The sequence below is a fragment of the Amaranthus tricolor genome, chromosome 12, assembly GCF_026212465.1.
Source record: "Amaranthus tricolor cultivar Red isolate AtriRed21 chromosome 12, ASM2621246v1, whole genome shotgun sequence".
Taxonomy (NCBI): Eukaryota; Viridiplantae; Streptophyta; class Magnoliopsida; order Caryophyllales; family Amaranthaceae; genus Amaranthus; species Amaranthus tricolor.
In genome coordinates, this window is record NC_080058.1 from 10,130,888 (window position 1) to 10,144,158 (window position 13,271).

The 13,271-nt window shown below is 33.4% G+C and overlaps 1 protein-coding gene across 4 annotated transcripts; it reads right to left on the reverse strand.

The window, feature by feature from the left end:
• Positions 1–544: 544 nt before the first annotated feature.
• LOC130828175 (filament-like plant protein 3) lies at positions 545–9,367 on the reverse strand. 4 transcript variants are annotated; one of them, XM_057694014.1, is made up of 5 exons: positions 8,972–9,346; positions 8,029–8,255; positions 5,927–6,107; positions 3,580–5,486; positions 545–1,473 (listed from the first exon to the last, which is right to left on the reverse strand). In XM_057694014.1, the coding sequence occupies exons 2-5, from the start codon at positions 8,143–8,145 to the stop codon at positions 1,117–1,119; spliced, it is 2,562 nt and encodes an 853-aa protein (XP_057549997.1). In that variant the 5' UTR covers positions 8,146–8,255; positions 8,972–9,346; the 3' UTR covers positions 545–1,116. The 4 variants fall into 4 exon arrangements, with proteins under 4 accessions (XP_057549997.1, XP_057549995.1, XP_057549996.1 ...); XM_057694012.1 differs by having other exon boundaries at positions 8,029–8,263; XM_057694013.1 differs by having other exon boundaries at positions 8,029–8,289.
• Positions 9,368–13,271: the final 3,904 nt, after the last annotated feature.

Consider the following 13,271-nt stretch of genomic DNA (forward strand, 5'->3'; position numbering starts at 1 on the left):
CTTGTTAGTGCAACCTAGTAGCTCTTTTTTTTTTCAATCGGAAAATAAGTGTTCTTACCAAGTTTTATCATCTCTCGTTGTGAATATTCGGTTTCATTAGGTCATCGAGTCGATTTCGATTTAGATGTTTCAGATTGAGTTGAATTTGAATCTTATATTTATATTGATTTTTATATAATTGTTAATCCAAAGTTACAAACTTTTATTTGTTATTATTAATTTGTCCCTTTACATTCATTGTGAAAGAGTTAAAAATCTGTAAATTTCTATTCAATTTGTGTTATGTAGTAGACATTCAAAATGAAAGAAGTACGAGACTAATTGCACATATATTTAATACAAATAACCTTAAAATATAAAGCAAAAGCTATTACAACTCACATTATTGATGTAATTATGGAGAAAGTTTTTGTTATAATAATAATGTATATATATGTGGATAATGTTACATTGGTGAATATTCTTTCAATAAATAATGGTATATGTGAATAATATTAAATTAGTGATGTAGGAAATATGTCATTTTGAAAAATTTTAACTAGAAACTTAACTAAATTCTATTATAATATTTTATTGGTGATGTAATCATAGATTTTTACTTGTACTAGTTTGATCACTTAAATCTGTTGAATGTACATTCCAGGTTTCATATCGAAAAAATAAGAAAGCTTTGACAAACATAAAAGTAATTGAATGATGCTTCTTGGGAAGGTATACCCTAAAGAAATTATGTGTGGGCTCAGATCTTAGCAGAGATTATCATACTAATGTGGATTATTCATGGCTGTTGGGCCAACAAAAAAAACAACTAAATTTATCTTGCCTAAGAAATTCTTCACACGATGTACACTTTCACTTTTGTTATACCTCACCAATCAAAAATGTGGATCAAGAGTTGCACATGATGATAAAACTCCCTATACACAAAAGTAATGTACAAATCCGAGGCACGGATTTATAATAAAACAATAGACAATAGAATTATCTGAGTGCGCGTTTCCTCTCTTTGGAAGGGATACGGGTATGATCTGTCCGCTACCTTCCTCCCCGGACCCCACTATGCGGAGAATGTGCGCAGACATCACATAGTATAAACCATCTGTTTATTCAAGTGTTCTAGCTTCTAACTATGCTCTTAGTTCGAGCAAACAATTTCACATACCCATGTTCGTCTTGCTTGCTGTCTAGACTCAATGATGACAAACCCTTTTTAGCAGCATCATATTTGGCAGACTTTCCCTTAATTTCCTTTCGGAATGATGAAGTATTCCGGTAAGATTCTGACGTTAATGTATCAGAAATTACACTGCTGCTTAGAGGAAGATCTCCAGAGACCTCCATCAGCCTCTCTGACTCCAAGAAAATATCCTCGAGTGATGCCAGCGATTTCAGTTGATTTCCGAGTGATGCAATTGTTTTTTGACATTCTGCCAGTTTGTTGGCAGCTACTGCTAACTCTTTTTCCTGCCAAAACTATCAATATTATATACACATATGTGAACATACAAATGCTGATAGGAAATAGGAAGTAACATATTACATTGAACAAGAAAATTTACAAGGTGAAGAATTTTTTTTTACATTTTATTTCATTACCCCGATGTAAATATATGGCTTCCACCAATGCGGGATTTGGGAGTCGGATGTACTGAATCTTATCCTTGTTGGTGATAACAAAATAGTTGTTTTTGATTGACCTTAAAAGACAGTATCCGCAACTTCACATAAATAAGAAGTGCACAAGATTAATGAGCCATAGAGCTATGGATCTTTGGCTCCATCGACAAAACTAAAGATCAAGGACTTTTGAAGGAGTTCAAATCACATAACATTGTTTGGAAGACATCATGTTGCAAAGACCGTTTGATAGATGCGACTCTCATAAACAATTTATGGTACGGTATATGAGGATTTGAGATGGTATGGGCGTATGGAAAAGGGAAGAATATATGCTTGTGAATGTTTGATTGTTGCTGCACAGACGAAGGAGACTGTAAGTTGCTTTAGCCACTTATAAGCGCAGCTTTGAAGTATCATGCTCCGTTTTGTAGTGTGAGTAAACATTATTAATTCCCCTTTGTTCTAATGACCCGTAGTATATATACCCATATAGTACATCATTTGAAAAGTAATTAGCCTTGTATTCATCAAGTGTGGAGGATTATCCTAGTGAGTGAGAGGCACAAACGTTAGGGTTTAGTGAGAGAGTTTGGGATTAGGTTGTAATCATAGTGTAAAACAAGGCCGCATCGCATAGCATTGGCCGCGTTGTAAAGGTTTTCAAAAGAAATGAACTGATATTTCCCGCATTGTAAAGATGTAAAAAAACCCGCATTTTGGACGTATCAAAGGATATTTTATAAATAGGCCGATATTTGGGCATTACGATAACTGGATCACACCCGTTACCGTATCACACGTTAAATTACCACTATCGCGACAATTACTGTGTTGTTACACTATGGTTGTAATCAATAATTCTCTACATCAATAGAAGTATCTTCCAATTGTTTAGATTGGATTTTATAGTCTAAGATCAAATTGATCTTAGGATTTTACCCACCTTCCAAATTGTTGTGTTCTTTCTCGATTGCATTTTGATTTCTTTTCTTATTACTTTGTTGTTTCAACCTTCAATTTGAGTTTTTGCCCTAACACTGTCAACTATTAAAGATCAAGTCCTAGATTGCTATGAGGTGTATACTGGAGTTTGTTACGATCACATATTTCATTCGCCAACAATCACCAACTTATAAATGTATATTCTAAAATCTATTGTAATTTGTTTGGTTCCTAAACAGGAAATTTAAAGGATATGAACAATAGGAAAGTGTAACAGATCAGCCAAGATGATAATCAAAACGACCTTTATTAATGAATACAAGAACAATAATATGGGACGTTCGAGTCTCCCAAACACTCCTAAGTGTTTCCACTTCTCTCTCTAGATATTTCCTCCCCCAAACACCCCGTACTCCCCTCTATTTATAAGATATGGGAGGGGAAATACAAACAAGAATACAAGCTAATAAAAGACTCCTAACATAACACCCTAAAAATATAACTCTAACTTTTATTCTATTACATTATTTAAAACCCTATGAGTATGCCATGTATGACAGAAAGGACTGAAGATGGAAGGGAGAATAGAATAAAGGCAAGGGAAGGAGATGTAAATGTGGCATATCTTATATAGAAAAGAAAATTACTTTCAACCATTCGGAAAACTCAGCGTAAAGTAAAAAAGTTATTTAAACCCTGCAACCATTGTCACATGATTCACTAATCTCTTTACGAATCACGAATCAAAAAAAGTGAATTATGGTCGGTTTTTGGCTATTTTAGAATCATTTTGAGCAAATTGCGAATCCAAAAAACGAATTAACTGGTGAATCATGTTACACTGCCTTCAACAACATTTTTCATTTCTGCAATACCATATACTGGCTTCCACCAAGGTGGGGTCAGGTGGGGTCGGACAAACCAACCATACCCTTGTTAGCAATAACAAAGAGGTTGTTTCCGATTGAGTTTTGATAGCAAACACCATCCATATGTTCTTATATGAAGTAAACTAACCTGCTGTTTATTCAACTCCTCCTTGGATATCAGTGGAACCTGAAAACAGGCTTCAGATTTTATCTTCGAAAGCTCATATTCTAACTTCCTACACTTGGATGCAAAGTCCGCGGACAACGCCCTCTCGTTTTCCACTTCATGCTCCAATGAGCCAACTTTAGCAAGTGCTTCTTTAAGTTGTGACTCTGCTTCTTCTTTCTTTGCATTTATCATTTGAAGCTCTTCATTAACCGAATCCTTCAAGTCATTGGCCGAAGTTAATTGACTTTTCCAGGTCTCAGCGTCATTTTTCATTCTCGAAAGCTCATTCTCTAACACCTTACACTTGGCACTAAATTCTTCAGACAACCGTCTCTCATTTCCTATATCTTCCTCCAAGGAACCAATGTTAGCGAGTAGGGATTTGGCCTCGGCATTCACATCTTTTAGTTGTGATTCTGCAGCCTCTTTCTGCGCAGTTGTACTCATAAGTTCTCGCTCAAGCGCTTCCTTTGATTCATTCATAGATGCCAACTGATCTTCCAAAGTTCGACACTTTACTAAAGCCTCGGCTTTCACATCTTTTAGTTGTGATTCTGCAGCCTCTTTTTTTGCAGTTGTGCTCATATGTTCTCGCTCAAGTGCCTCCCTCGATTCATTTGCAGATTCCAACCGACTTTTCCATGTATCATATTCGTGTTTCATCCTAGAAAGCTCGTCTTCCAAAGTTCGACACTTCATTGAAGCCTCTTCACATAATGCTGTCTCCTTTTCAGCCTCGCCCTCCAAAAAACTCACTTTAGAGAGCAAACTTTCCCTCTCATCCTCGATTACTTTACACCGAGACTCCGCCTCTTCCTTCCTCACATTTGCATCATCGAGCTCAAGGTCAATTGCCTGCCTCAATTCATTTGCCAAATCCAATTCATCCTGCAACATTCCAAGCTTTTTATTCGCTTCTCTCAACTGTGCTTGTGATATCTTCAGTTGATTCTGACATGTGTTCAACTGAGCTTCCGAAAGCTTCAACTTATCCTGGCATTGAGTTAACGCCGAAGCTAAACTAACCTTTTCTGTTTCAAGAAACTCGATCTTCTCCTCGCGCTCAGCCGCTCTTTTTATCATGGTATCAAGTTCCAATTTTAGCGAGGAGCAATTGTTGTTACTATGTTCGTCAATTGAGGTTGCACGTTCAAAACTCCGATTATTTTCATTCTCGGGCAATGCTGCTAACATCTCCATCTCGAGGAAATCATCCATGAGATTAATTTCTAGTGGTGGGGGCATGTGGGTTTTTGAGGGCGTTTTTTCAACTTTATGAGAAGATGTGCATAAATCTGATCGGTTTGGCTCACAATCAGTTAACCTTTCTCTATAATCTGATTGACCGTCAGTGGTAGAATCATTACATGATGTTACCTTACGGGCCATGGTTTTCAATCTTCGGCATTCAGCCTCAAGCTTAGCAACCCTTTTTATGCTCTCTAAGTGCTGTTTACTCGCTGTTTCTGCTGTTTTTGTGCTCAAATCCCTTTCAAGAGTCCTGATTTTTAACTCTTCTACTCGAGAACGGAGTTTCATTTGCAAAGAAGTATTTTCCTTTTCTATATAACCTAGCTTGAGGCGAAGATCGGACTCCAAAGAAGCCGCAGCTTCCAGCTTACCATTTGCCGTTTCAAGTTGGGCAAGTAGATCAGAAATCTGAACTTCAAACTCACATTTTTTGGACTCTGAATCGGGTGCTTTCTTACAAATGGCTTCTTCAGTCTTTTCATCTTTCTCGTCTCGCACTTGTCGCAACTGCCTCAAGCACTCCTTGAGGGCCCCATCAAGATGCAGTATCCTATCCTCAAGTGACAAGTTTTTCTTTGATGCAGCATCGAGTTGCTGCTTTAATATAACTACCTCATTTTCAGCTTTTTCCCAACCTAAGTTCATTTTGAATCAAAACAGCAGGATTAAAAGGTTAGAAGAAGGCTAACTCATATTCATATGTAAGTTTTTCATCATCATCATCCCAATGAGTACCACACAAAGCTGGTTCTGAGGAAGGTAGGAAAGAAGGCAGACCAATACCCTCATCATCATTTAAAAGTCAAATAAACATATCATTCAAAAGAACGAGTGATGTCAAAGAAACAACAGATTGTTGTTAGCATGCTAGAACTTTTAATCATTATCATCATCATATCCAGTATATCCCACTTATAGAAGCTATGATTAGGGTTTGGGGAGGGTTGGAAGACGGTAAACCATGCCGTTATCAAATGAGATAAGGAGGTTGCTATCAATGAGGCCCTTGGTACGAGAGTGACTTGCAAATGAAAACAAGACATAAAGTTTATGTAGAGAAAGACCAAAAGGAAACCTGCAACAGCTTCTTCTGCAACTTTAGCATGCTGCTTTACCAATTCTTCCTTTGCACTAATAGTTGCAACAGCAGCAGATAGTTTCTTGGTCAAAATATTCACTCCATCATTGACATCTTCATCATGAGGTGCCACTTTTGAGGTGACCTCTGGTGATTGCGTAGTTTGATTTGGAGATGCCTGAAGTCATGTTCAAAACTTCATTAGTGTACATATGGTAATCAAAGTGCAAAAACAAGGTTGCATCACTGTATCACGACCGTATTGTAAAGGTTTTTGAGTTTACCGCGACCGAAATATAGGCCGCAGCCCGCAGTGACCATGGAATTATTCGTGTCGACCGTGATATCTGTTTCACGACCAGTACCCATGATGACCTTTACGGCCCGTTTGGTTAGTGGTAATGAGAATGATTTATAGTGTAAAATTTCATCAAAAGTTCTATATCATTCCCATAGTGATGAAACTTTGATCAAAAAAAGGTTTTTTTGTTTACAAATTTCCATTACCACCTAATACCACCTCTCCCAATGGTAATGCATTGGAATGAATTTTATAAAATGAGATGATTGAAGTTGGACAAACATGCCCATCAAGGTAGCCAAGAGATTTTTCAACCAAAATTACAAGTTTTTCATTCCCATTAACACCGTTTATTACCACCTATCAAACGGGTCGTTAAGGTTATAGGCACAAATCAAGATATTAGTTGTTATTTTCATCACCACCAACAACAATATCAGAGCATTATTAGCCCCAAAAGATTAGAGTCGGTTAATGATCAATATATCAATTATAGTGGTCGTCCACGTGGATTTTTCTTCTCCAACCATTTCGATTTTCTACTATCTTGACCTAAAAGTCTAAATCAAACATGATGTGACATACAATGAAACATGGATAGTTTTTATCACATATAATACAGAATGTAGGGAGTATCTCACGAAAGGTTCAAATCTCATATAAAATAAGCCAATACATAATGGGAAATACATTCCCAAAAGTGCAACATATTCATTGAAAACTATTCTATAGTATTACACAAAAAACTATCACTTAATCAGATCTCAACTCTCAACTCAACTAGGCAGGCTTGACTTTATATACTTGAAATCACATAAGATAACTCTAACTCAAGTTTGAATTAGGTCAAGAAGTTCAGCAACACATAACTACACACATGCCTGAAGCCCTGAATGTTACCAATAAATCATCCCAACAACAAGAGTTATATATTCTTTACGCGAACAATGCCGAAGCCTTAGATAATATGACTCATGTTGTACATAATATTATTTTTAAAGAGGGTATGATAATATGAGAGCGTCTTATTAGATGATGGGTTGTAGATTGTAAGGGTCCTTCTTGAGGGTAGCTTGCGTGTTTTGGGCTGGTGGTGGGTTTTGTTGTTGAGCTTTGCTTGGGATCGTACGAAGTCAAGCCTTTTTGTTTATCCCCATTTTTGGTATATATCTGTAGTTCTATACTAATTATTTGCCGGAAAAAAAAATGTCGAAGCATTAATCACTGCTACATGAACAACTAAAGCAATCATGGCGGTCGTTCACATGAATAAATTAAGGGGCTATGTTTAAACTCTTTGGCCTCTTAGTTTTTTTAGGGGCGGAGCAAAAATATTCAAAATTTTCTGCGGCCTTGTATATTTAATATCTTTATCGATATTATGGAGCCTATAAACAAGTAATCAAAACTAAAGTAAAAAGTAATGTTAGGCTTCTTAATTAAGAAGCTCTCTGTGTGGTTAGGCGCCTTGCACATGCCTAGAAACACGCTTAATTTTCTTTACAAAATTCAAAATAATGTGATGAGAACAACCTAAAATAAGATTGGAGTCAGCTAAATAAACCACTAAATCGATCACGGAGATCATCCACATGAATAAATTAAGGGTCTAACTACTAAGGTCTAAACTCTTTAACCTCGTAGTTTCTTTACAGAATTCAGAATAATGTGATCAGAACAGCCTGAACCAACAACATACAATAGACATTATAAATGAATCACACTTAATAAATCATTCAAATTGATGAAAGTTTCCATGATTTGAATCAAACTAAGCACAATGTGATCAATAACAAACCTGGTGCTCATCTGAGAATCTCTCAGAAGGGGAAGAAATTGATCCTGAGCTATCGGTCTCAGCACCAGGACACTTATCTGATGACCTTCTCCTCCATAACCAACTCCGACGGTCCATGAACTCACCTTGATCCCACAACTCACTTCATTACCCTTCAAAACCTCTGATCAATTCAGTTTCACCCACAAATCACCCACAAAAGTCATCAACTCTTCCTACTTGAAACCCTGAAAATCTTTATTGGGTAGATGTCAGAATCTCCTGATTGTAAGTCAATTCACAAAATTATCAATCAGAATGTGCAAATTTAAGGATCACAGTACAAGATAAGACAGTATGGTATTACGTATTTAAATAAAGGTTGGTGCTTGCCAACAAACTATTGATGTTTGACAATGAAATATGTCCAATTTTTTTCCAAAATTGAATTAAAAAGAGTGGTGAAAAACTTTGCTTATAATTCAATTTTCAGAAGTTTTAACCTTCATTGATAGATGACCTTAAGACTGAAAGATTAAACCTTTGGGAAATGCTAATAAAGAGCAAATAAATAACACCAAGATATTGCAAAAAGTATTAAATTTTGAAAACAATTGTTAGATTGGGATTGGAGATTGCTTGAAGCATAGATTTTTGAACAAATAGCTTTGATTGTTACCTACAGTTTGTCACTCTTCTATATTGTGACATACTATTGTGTAATGTTTGTGAACATCTCCAAACACCACCCCATCACTGTATTATCTTAACGTCATTAGATGACTCACATTTAGAAAAAAATTAGAAAATTTAAAAGTTAAAAGACATATGTAATCTTATCCTTTATTAATAAATTATAATAACACTAACAAAAAAAAGCTGCATCCATTTAATCATCAACTAACAATGACCCACAAAAAACAAAACTCAAAAATTTGCACAAAAATAGCTCAATGCCCATTACCTAAACTATCTCAAAAGATTTCCATCACCTACAGGATGTATTAATTCTTATTTCCTTATTGATAGGAATTCTGTATCCAAACCTTGAATCAAAAGGAAAAAAAATCGCAAAGATTGAATTTGGTCAAAAAAAACATGCCCAGAAGCGAAAATCAGTAAATTAATCAGAGAACAGAAAAGGGTAAATCTCAAATCCCAAAAAACAAAGTGAATAGTGTGTAACAGCAAAAGATCTGGGAATGTCAGAGTGTGAAATAAGGAAGTTGGGATTGTTGAATTATCTTTTATAATAAATATAAATTGTTTTCTTTGTGGGGTTTCTTTGAAATTATGATGAAGGAAAGATAAAAGAACATGTGAAGCTCAGGTGAGTATCAGAGAGGGACTGATGGAGTGTGACGATCACCCCATTATTTCCTTTATTTTATACTTCCTCCTATTCACCATAACTGTCCCATTTGCTTTTTAAACATTACTCTTAATTTGTATTTTATTATTAACTTATAAATTAAAACATAGTCAGGTGAGATCTTATTTGATTCGTCTCAATGCAAGATTATTTATATCAATTTTTCATAATTTTTAATTATGCATAATTAGAAATATTAAGAATTGAATAAGTGCATTGGATAGAGTGTATAAAGCAAATGGGAGACACTTATCGCGAATAGGAGGGAGTATTACTCCTTTTGTTTATTTTAAATATATCATTTGCTTTTGGGTTACTATTTACTTCCTTCATTCCTATGAGAAGAACCAAATTATTTTAAATAGAATTTAGAGAAAAGTGAAATTTAGTTGGAGAATAAGACAAAACAAGTGGATGATAGAAATAAGTGGTTTAGATGAAAAGAGAAAATAAGTTTGTGAATGAAATTTAAAGAAAGGAAGTGAAGTCAAAGAGTGCAAAACGAGTGAAACAAACTAAAATGGAAAACTACGATTGTTATGTATGAGATCTGACAATGTTGAATATCCTCTTTTCACATCGTTGTTTGACACAGCAACAAATCAATTAGATACCAAAATTCAAAAAACCAAGTTTCCACGATGAGAGGGATCAAAATCCAATATATGGGTAGAATCAACCCAATAAATGGATAAAAGAGAACAAATATTTATTCTAATCATATTGAAAAAGCTTGAAATAGAAAAATTAGGGTCTTACTGTCAACTAAAAGGTTGATGATAGCCCCAAACCAATAATATGGTTAAAATTGTTATGTATTTGCTTATATTTATCTCTGATGTAAATGTCATATGACTTTTTATTAATGAATCAAGTATTTTAAAAAAATTAAAATGGAAAAAGGTACAAATTCGAGGGACAAGTGAGTATCAATTATTATTAAATTGCATTTTATTCTTAATCCATATATTAAAACATAGTCAAATGAGATTTTCCTTGATTCGTCTCAACATAAGTTTTATTAATATCTAGTTTTTATAATTTTTAATCATATACAATTAACGCTATTAACTATTAAATTAATTGGCAAACGTGCAAAAAGCAAATGGGACATTTGAAATAAAACAGAAAGAATATTACTCTTTTTCAAATAATGACTACTTTATAATCTCTTCTATTCAAGCTATTAGTCTCATTTGACTTTTGAACTGTTCATCAATGACAATCATCCTTAATTTGTATTTAATTCTTAATCTATAAGTTATAAATTATAACATAGTTAAATAAGATTTTATTTGATTCGTTTTAATGCAAAGATCATTAATATCAACTTTTTACAATTTTTAATTATGCACAATTAGAGATCTTAATAATAAGATTATTGTAGGCAAATGTACCTAATCAAATCAAATGGGACTATCATTATGAATAAGAGAGTATTAATCTTATAGGTATATTTTATGTAATAAGGGTATTTTTTTTTAAAAAGGACAAAAGTTTAGAGTCATTATTAATTAACAACTTTATTTTCTTATTTGGATTAATTAGTGTAGATATCTTATTATGTTTAAAAGCCTATATAAAAGAGTATAGTATTAAATAAATTAGTTAATGAGGTAATTAATGTATGACATAGATTTGACAAATTGTATATTACTCATATATTTTAATTTTTATTAATTTTATCCACACATTGAAATTAATTCTCTAATATATTTTAATTTTTTCTAACAAAATATACTTCTATTTCTTATCGCTATTATCGGGACAGAGAACTGAAAGGAGTATGCTTTTTCCTTAAGATGGCAAGACTTTTGTGCAATTATTTTTCCGCTCCAGGTTTTTGTGGAGGAAATAAAGTGGGGTCTATTAATTTTTTAAAACAATTTGAAAATAAACAAAAAATTTCAAATGTGTAATGGCGTCATTCCCGCCATGGGAACATGTTGATTTGACTCACATACTTTATCTTCCATTCTTCATTCATCTTAGCTAAAAAAAAAGGTATACTTGGAGCGGGGAGCCTAATAATATTATACTACGAAATCTCAAATTACGCCGATTAGGGATGAAACTTCAGTTTATAATATAATATTTTATAAAACAAAATGGAAAAATAATCAGGAATAATAAAATATTTTGCTTATATTTTTATAATATTACTATTAATTTTTGATTAACCATGAATAATATAAACTTATGGGGTGTTTTCCTAAAATATACCTAACATGTTAAAAATCAAACTATAGGTTATTATGTGACAAAAAATTTTAGTAAATTAGTTAATTAACTAAAGTTGATATTATTCTACGAAAAAACCCCCAAAATTGGTATTATTCATAGTTAATCAAAAGTTCGTATTATTGTAGGGAAATTAACAAAAGGTTGTATTATTCACGATAATTTTTCCAAACAAAATCAAACTAAATTTAATTCAGTATTTGATTTTTCAATCTAAATTCAAACCAAATATACCTAGGGATGGTAATAGATATTGAACCCGACTTGGATCCGTGGATCCGTATTCATTTTTTAGGGTCTGAATCCTAAAGTTGGACCTGTAAATCATTTGTATTTCACGGGTTCGGGTCTAGATCTCAAAAAAATACCCAGACCCAGATAATTAGGATCCTCTTTATTATTTTTTCAATTACTCATTTTAAGATTTTAACATCTATTTTAAAGTAAAAAGTAAAATCTCAAAATTCTCTCTTTTTTCCTCTATCAAGCTATTCTAACCATTAGATTTGAGTAATGAATCATCCATTACATTTTAAGTAATGGAGAAATTCCTAACTCAAGAAAGCTTGATTTATATACGAAACAATCATAATTTGTTAATGGGGTATTTTCAAGACAATTTTAACTTGTATAATGTTATTTTGGATGATCAATTGTGGAATTATATATATTATTATCAATAGTCAATGAATATAGCTTTATCGCAATCTCAACACGATCCAAAATTACCCAAAATGCAAAAAATAAGCTAGAACCGTTTAGAACCCGGATTCGGCATTGGTTCCGCGGCATCCACATATCCAGATATGGGTCCTAAAAATTTAGACCCACGGATCTGGGTCTTGACCACGAAAACGAATCTAGATTCGAGTCCACCTAGACCCAGTCCAGATTCGACCCATTGTCATCCCTATATATACTCATTACCAAAATAAAAGTCGCTTACATCATCATACTCCAAAATTGATGATGTGTCTTTTTGTAGAAAAAAATTTTCCCTCAAAAATAGGATAATGATGTCATCCTAAAAATCTAAAATTAAAAACTAATTAGAATTGGAATTTTCAATTGGTTAATCCTAATGTGAACTTTTTGTTTTTTTTGAATAATACTTTATTCATTAATAAAGAATCATACGACATCTACATTGGAGATAAAAATTAGCGAGTACATAACAACTTTAACCAAAGATAATTCAAAATTAACAAAACTACGATCGTTGTAGATAAGATCTGACAATTCTGAATATCCTCTTTCACATCGCTGTTTGACACAGCTTTCTACGAGGGGGTCTTTCAATATGTTGTAGTCTTGAGATAGAATAGAATTTGATGTAGTTGATGGTAATTGCAATATCTGTTGCATTATTGCTACCAACAAATCAATTACAAACCAAACTTCATAACTCCAAATCTCACGAAGAGAGAGATCAAAATCCAATATATGGGTAGAATCAACCCAATGAATGGATAAATTACCTCTCCTGTAGAGAGAAAACAAAAATTTATTCTAATCATATTCAAAAGCTTAAAACAGGCAAATTTAGGGCCTTATTATATACCAAAAAGTTGATAATAGCCTCAAACCAACTATGGAGATTAGGATTTTTTAAGAGAGAAGAGAGAAAAGAAGTATTTATTCTACTAATATA

Excerpts from the sequence above, each read along its gene's own strand:
- LOC130828175 (XM_057694014.1), bottom strand. The coding sequence starts at position 8,145 with ATGGACCGTCGGAGTTGGTTATGGAGGAGAAGGTCATCAGATAAGTGT. Across the intron at positions 6,108-8,028 it reads GATTCTCAGATGAGCACCAG|GCATCTCCAAATCAAACTAC; the intron begins GTTTGTTATTGA and ends ACATGACTTCAG. Across the intron at positions 1,474-3,579 it reads AGGAGTTGAATAAACAGCAG|TTTTGGCAGGAAAAAGAGTT; the intron begins GTTAGTTTACTT and ends TAATATTGATAG.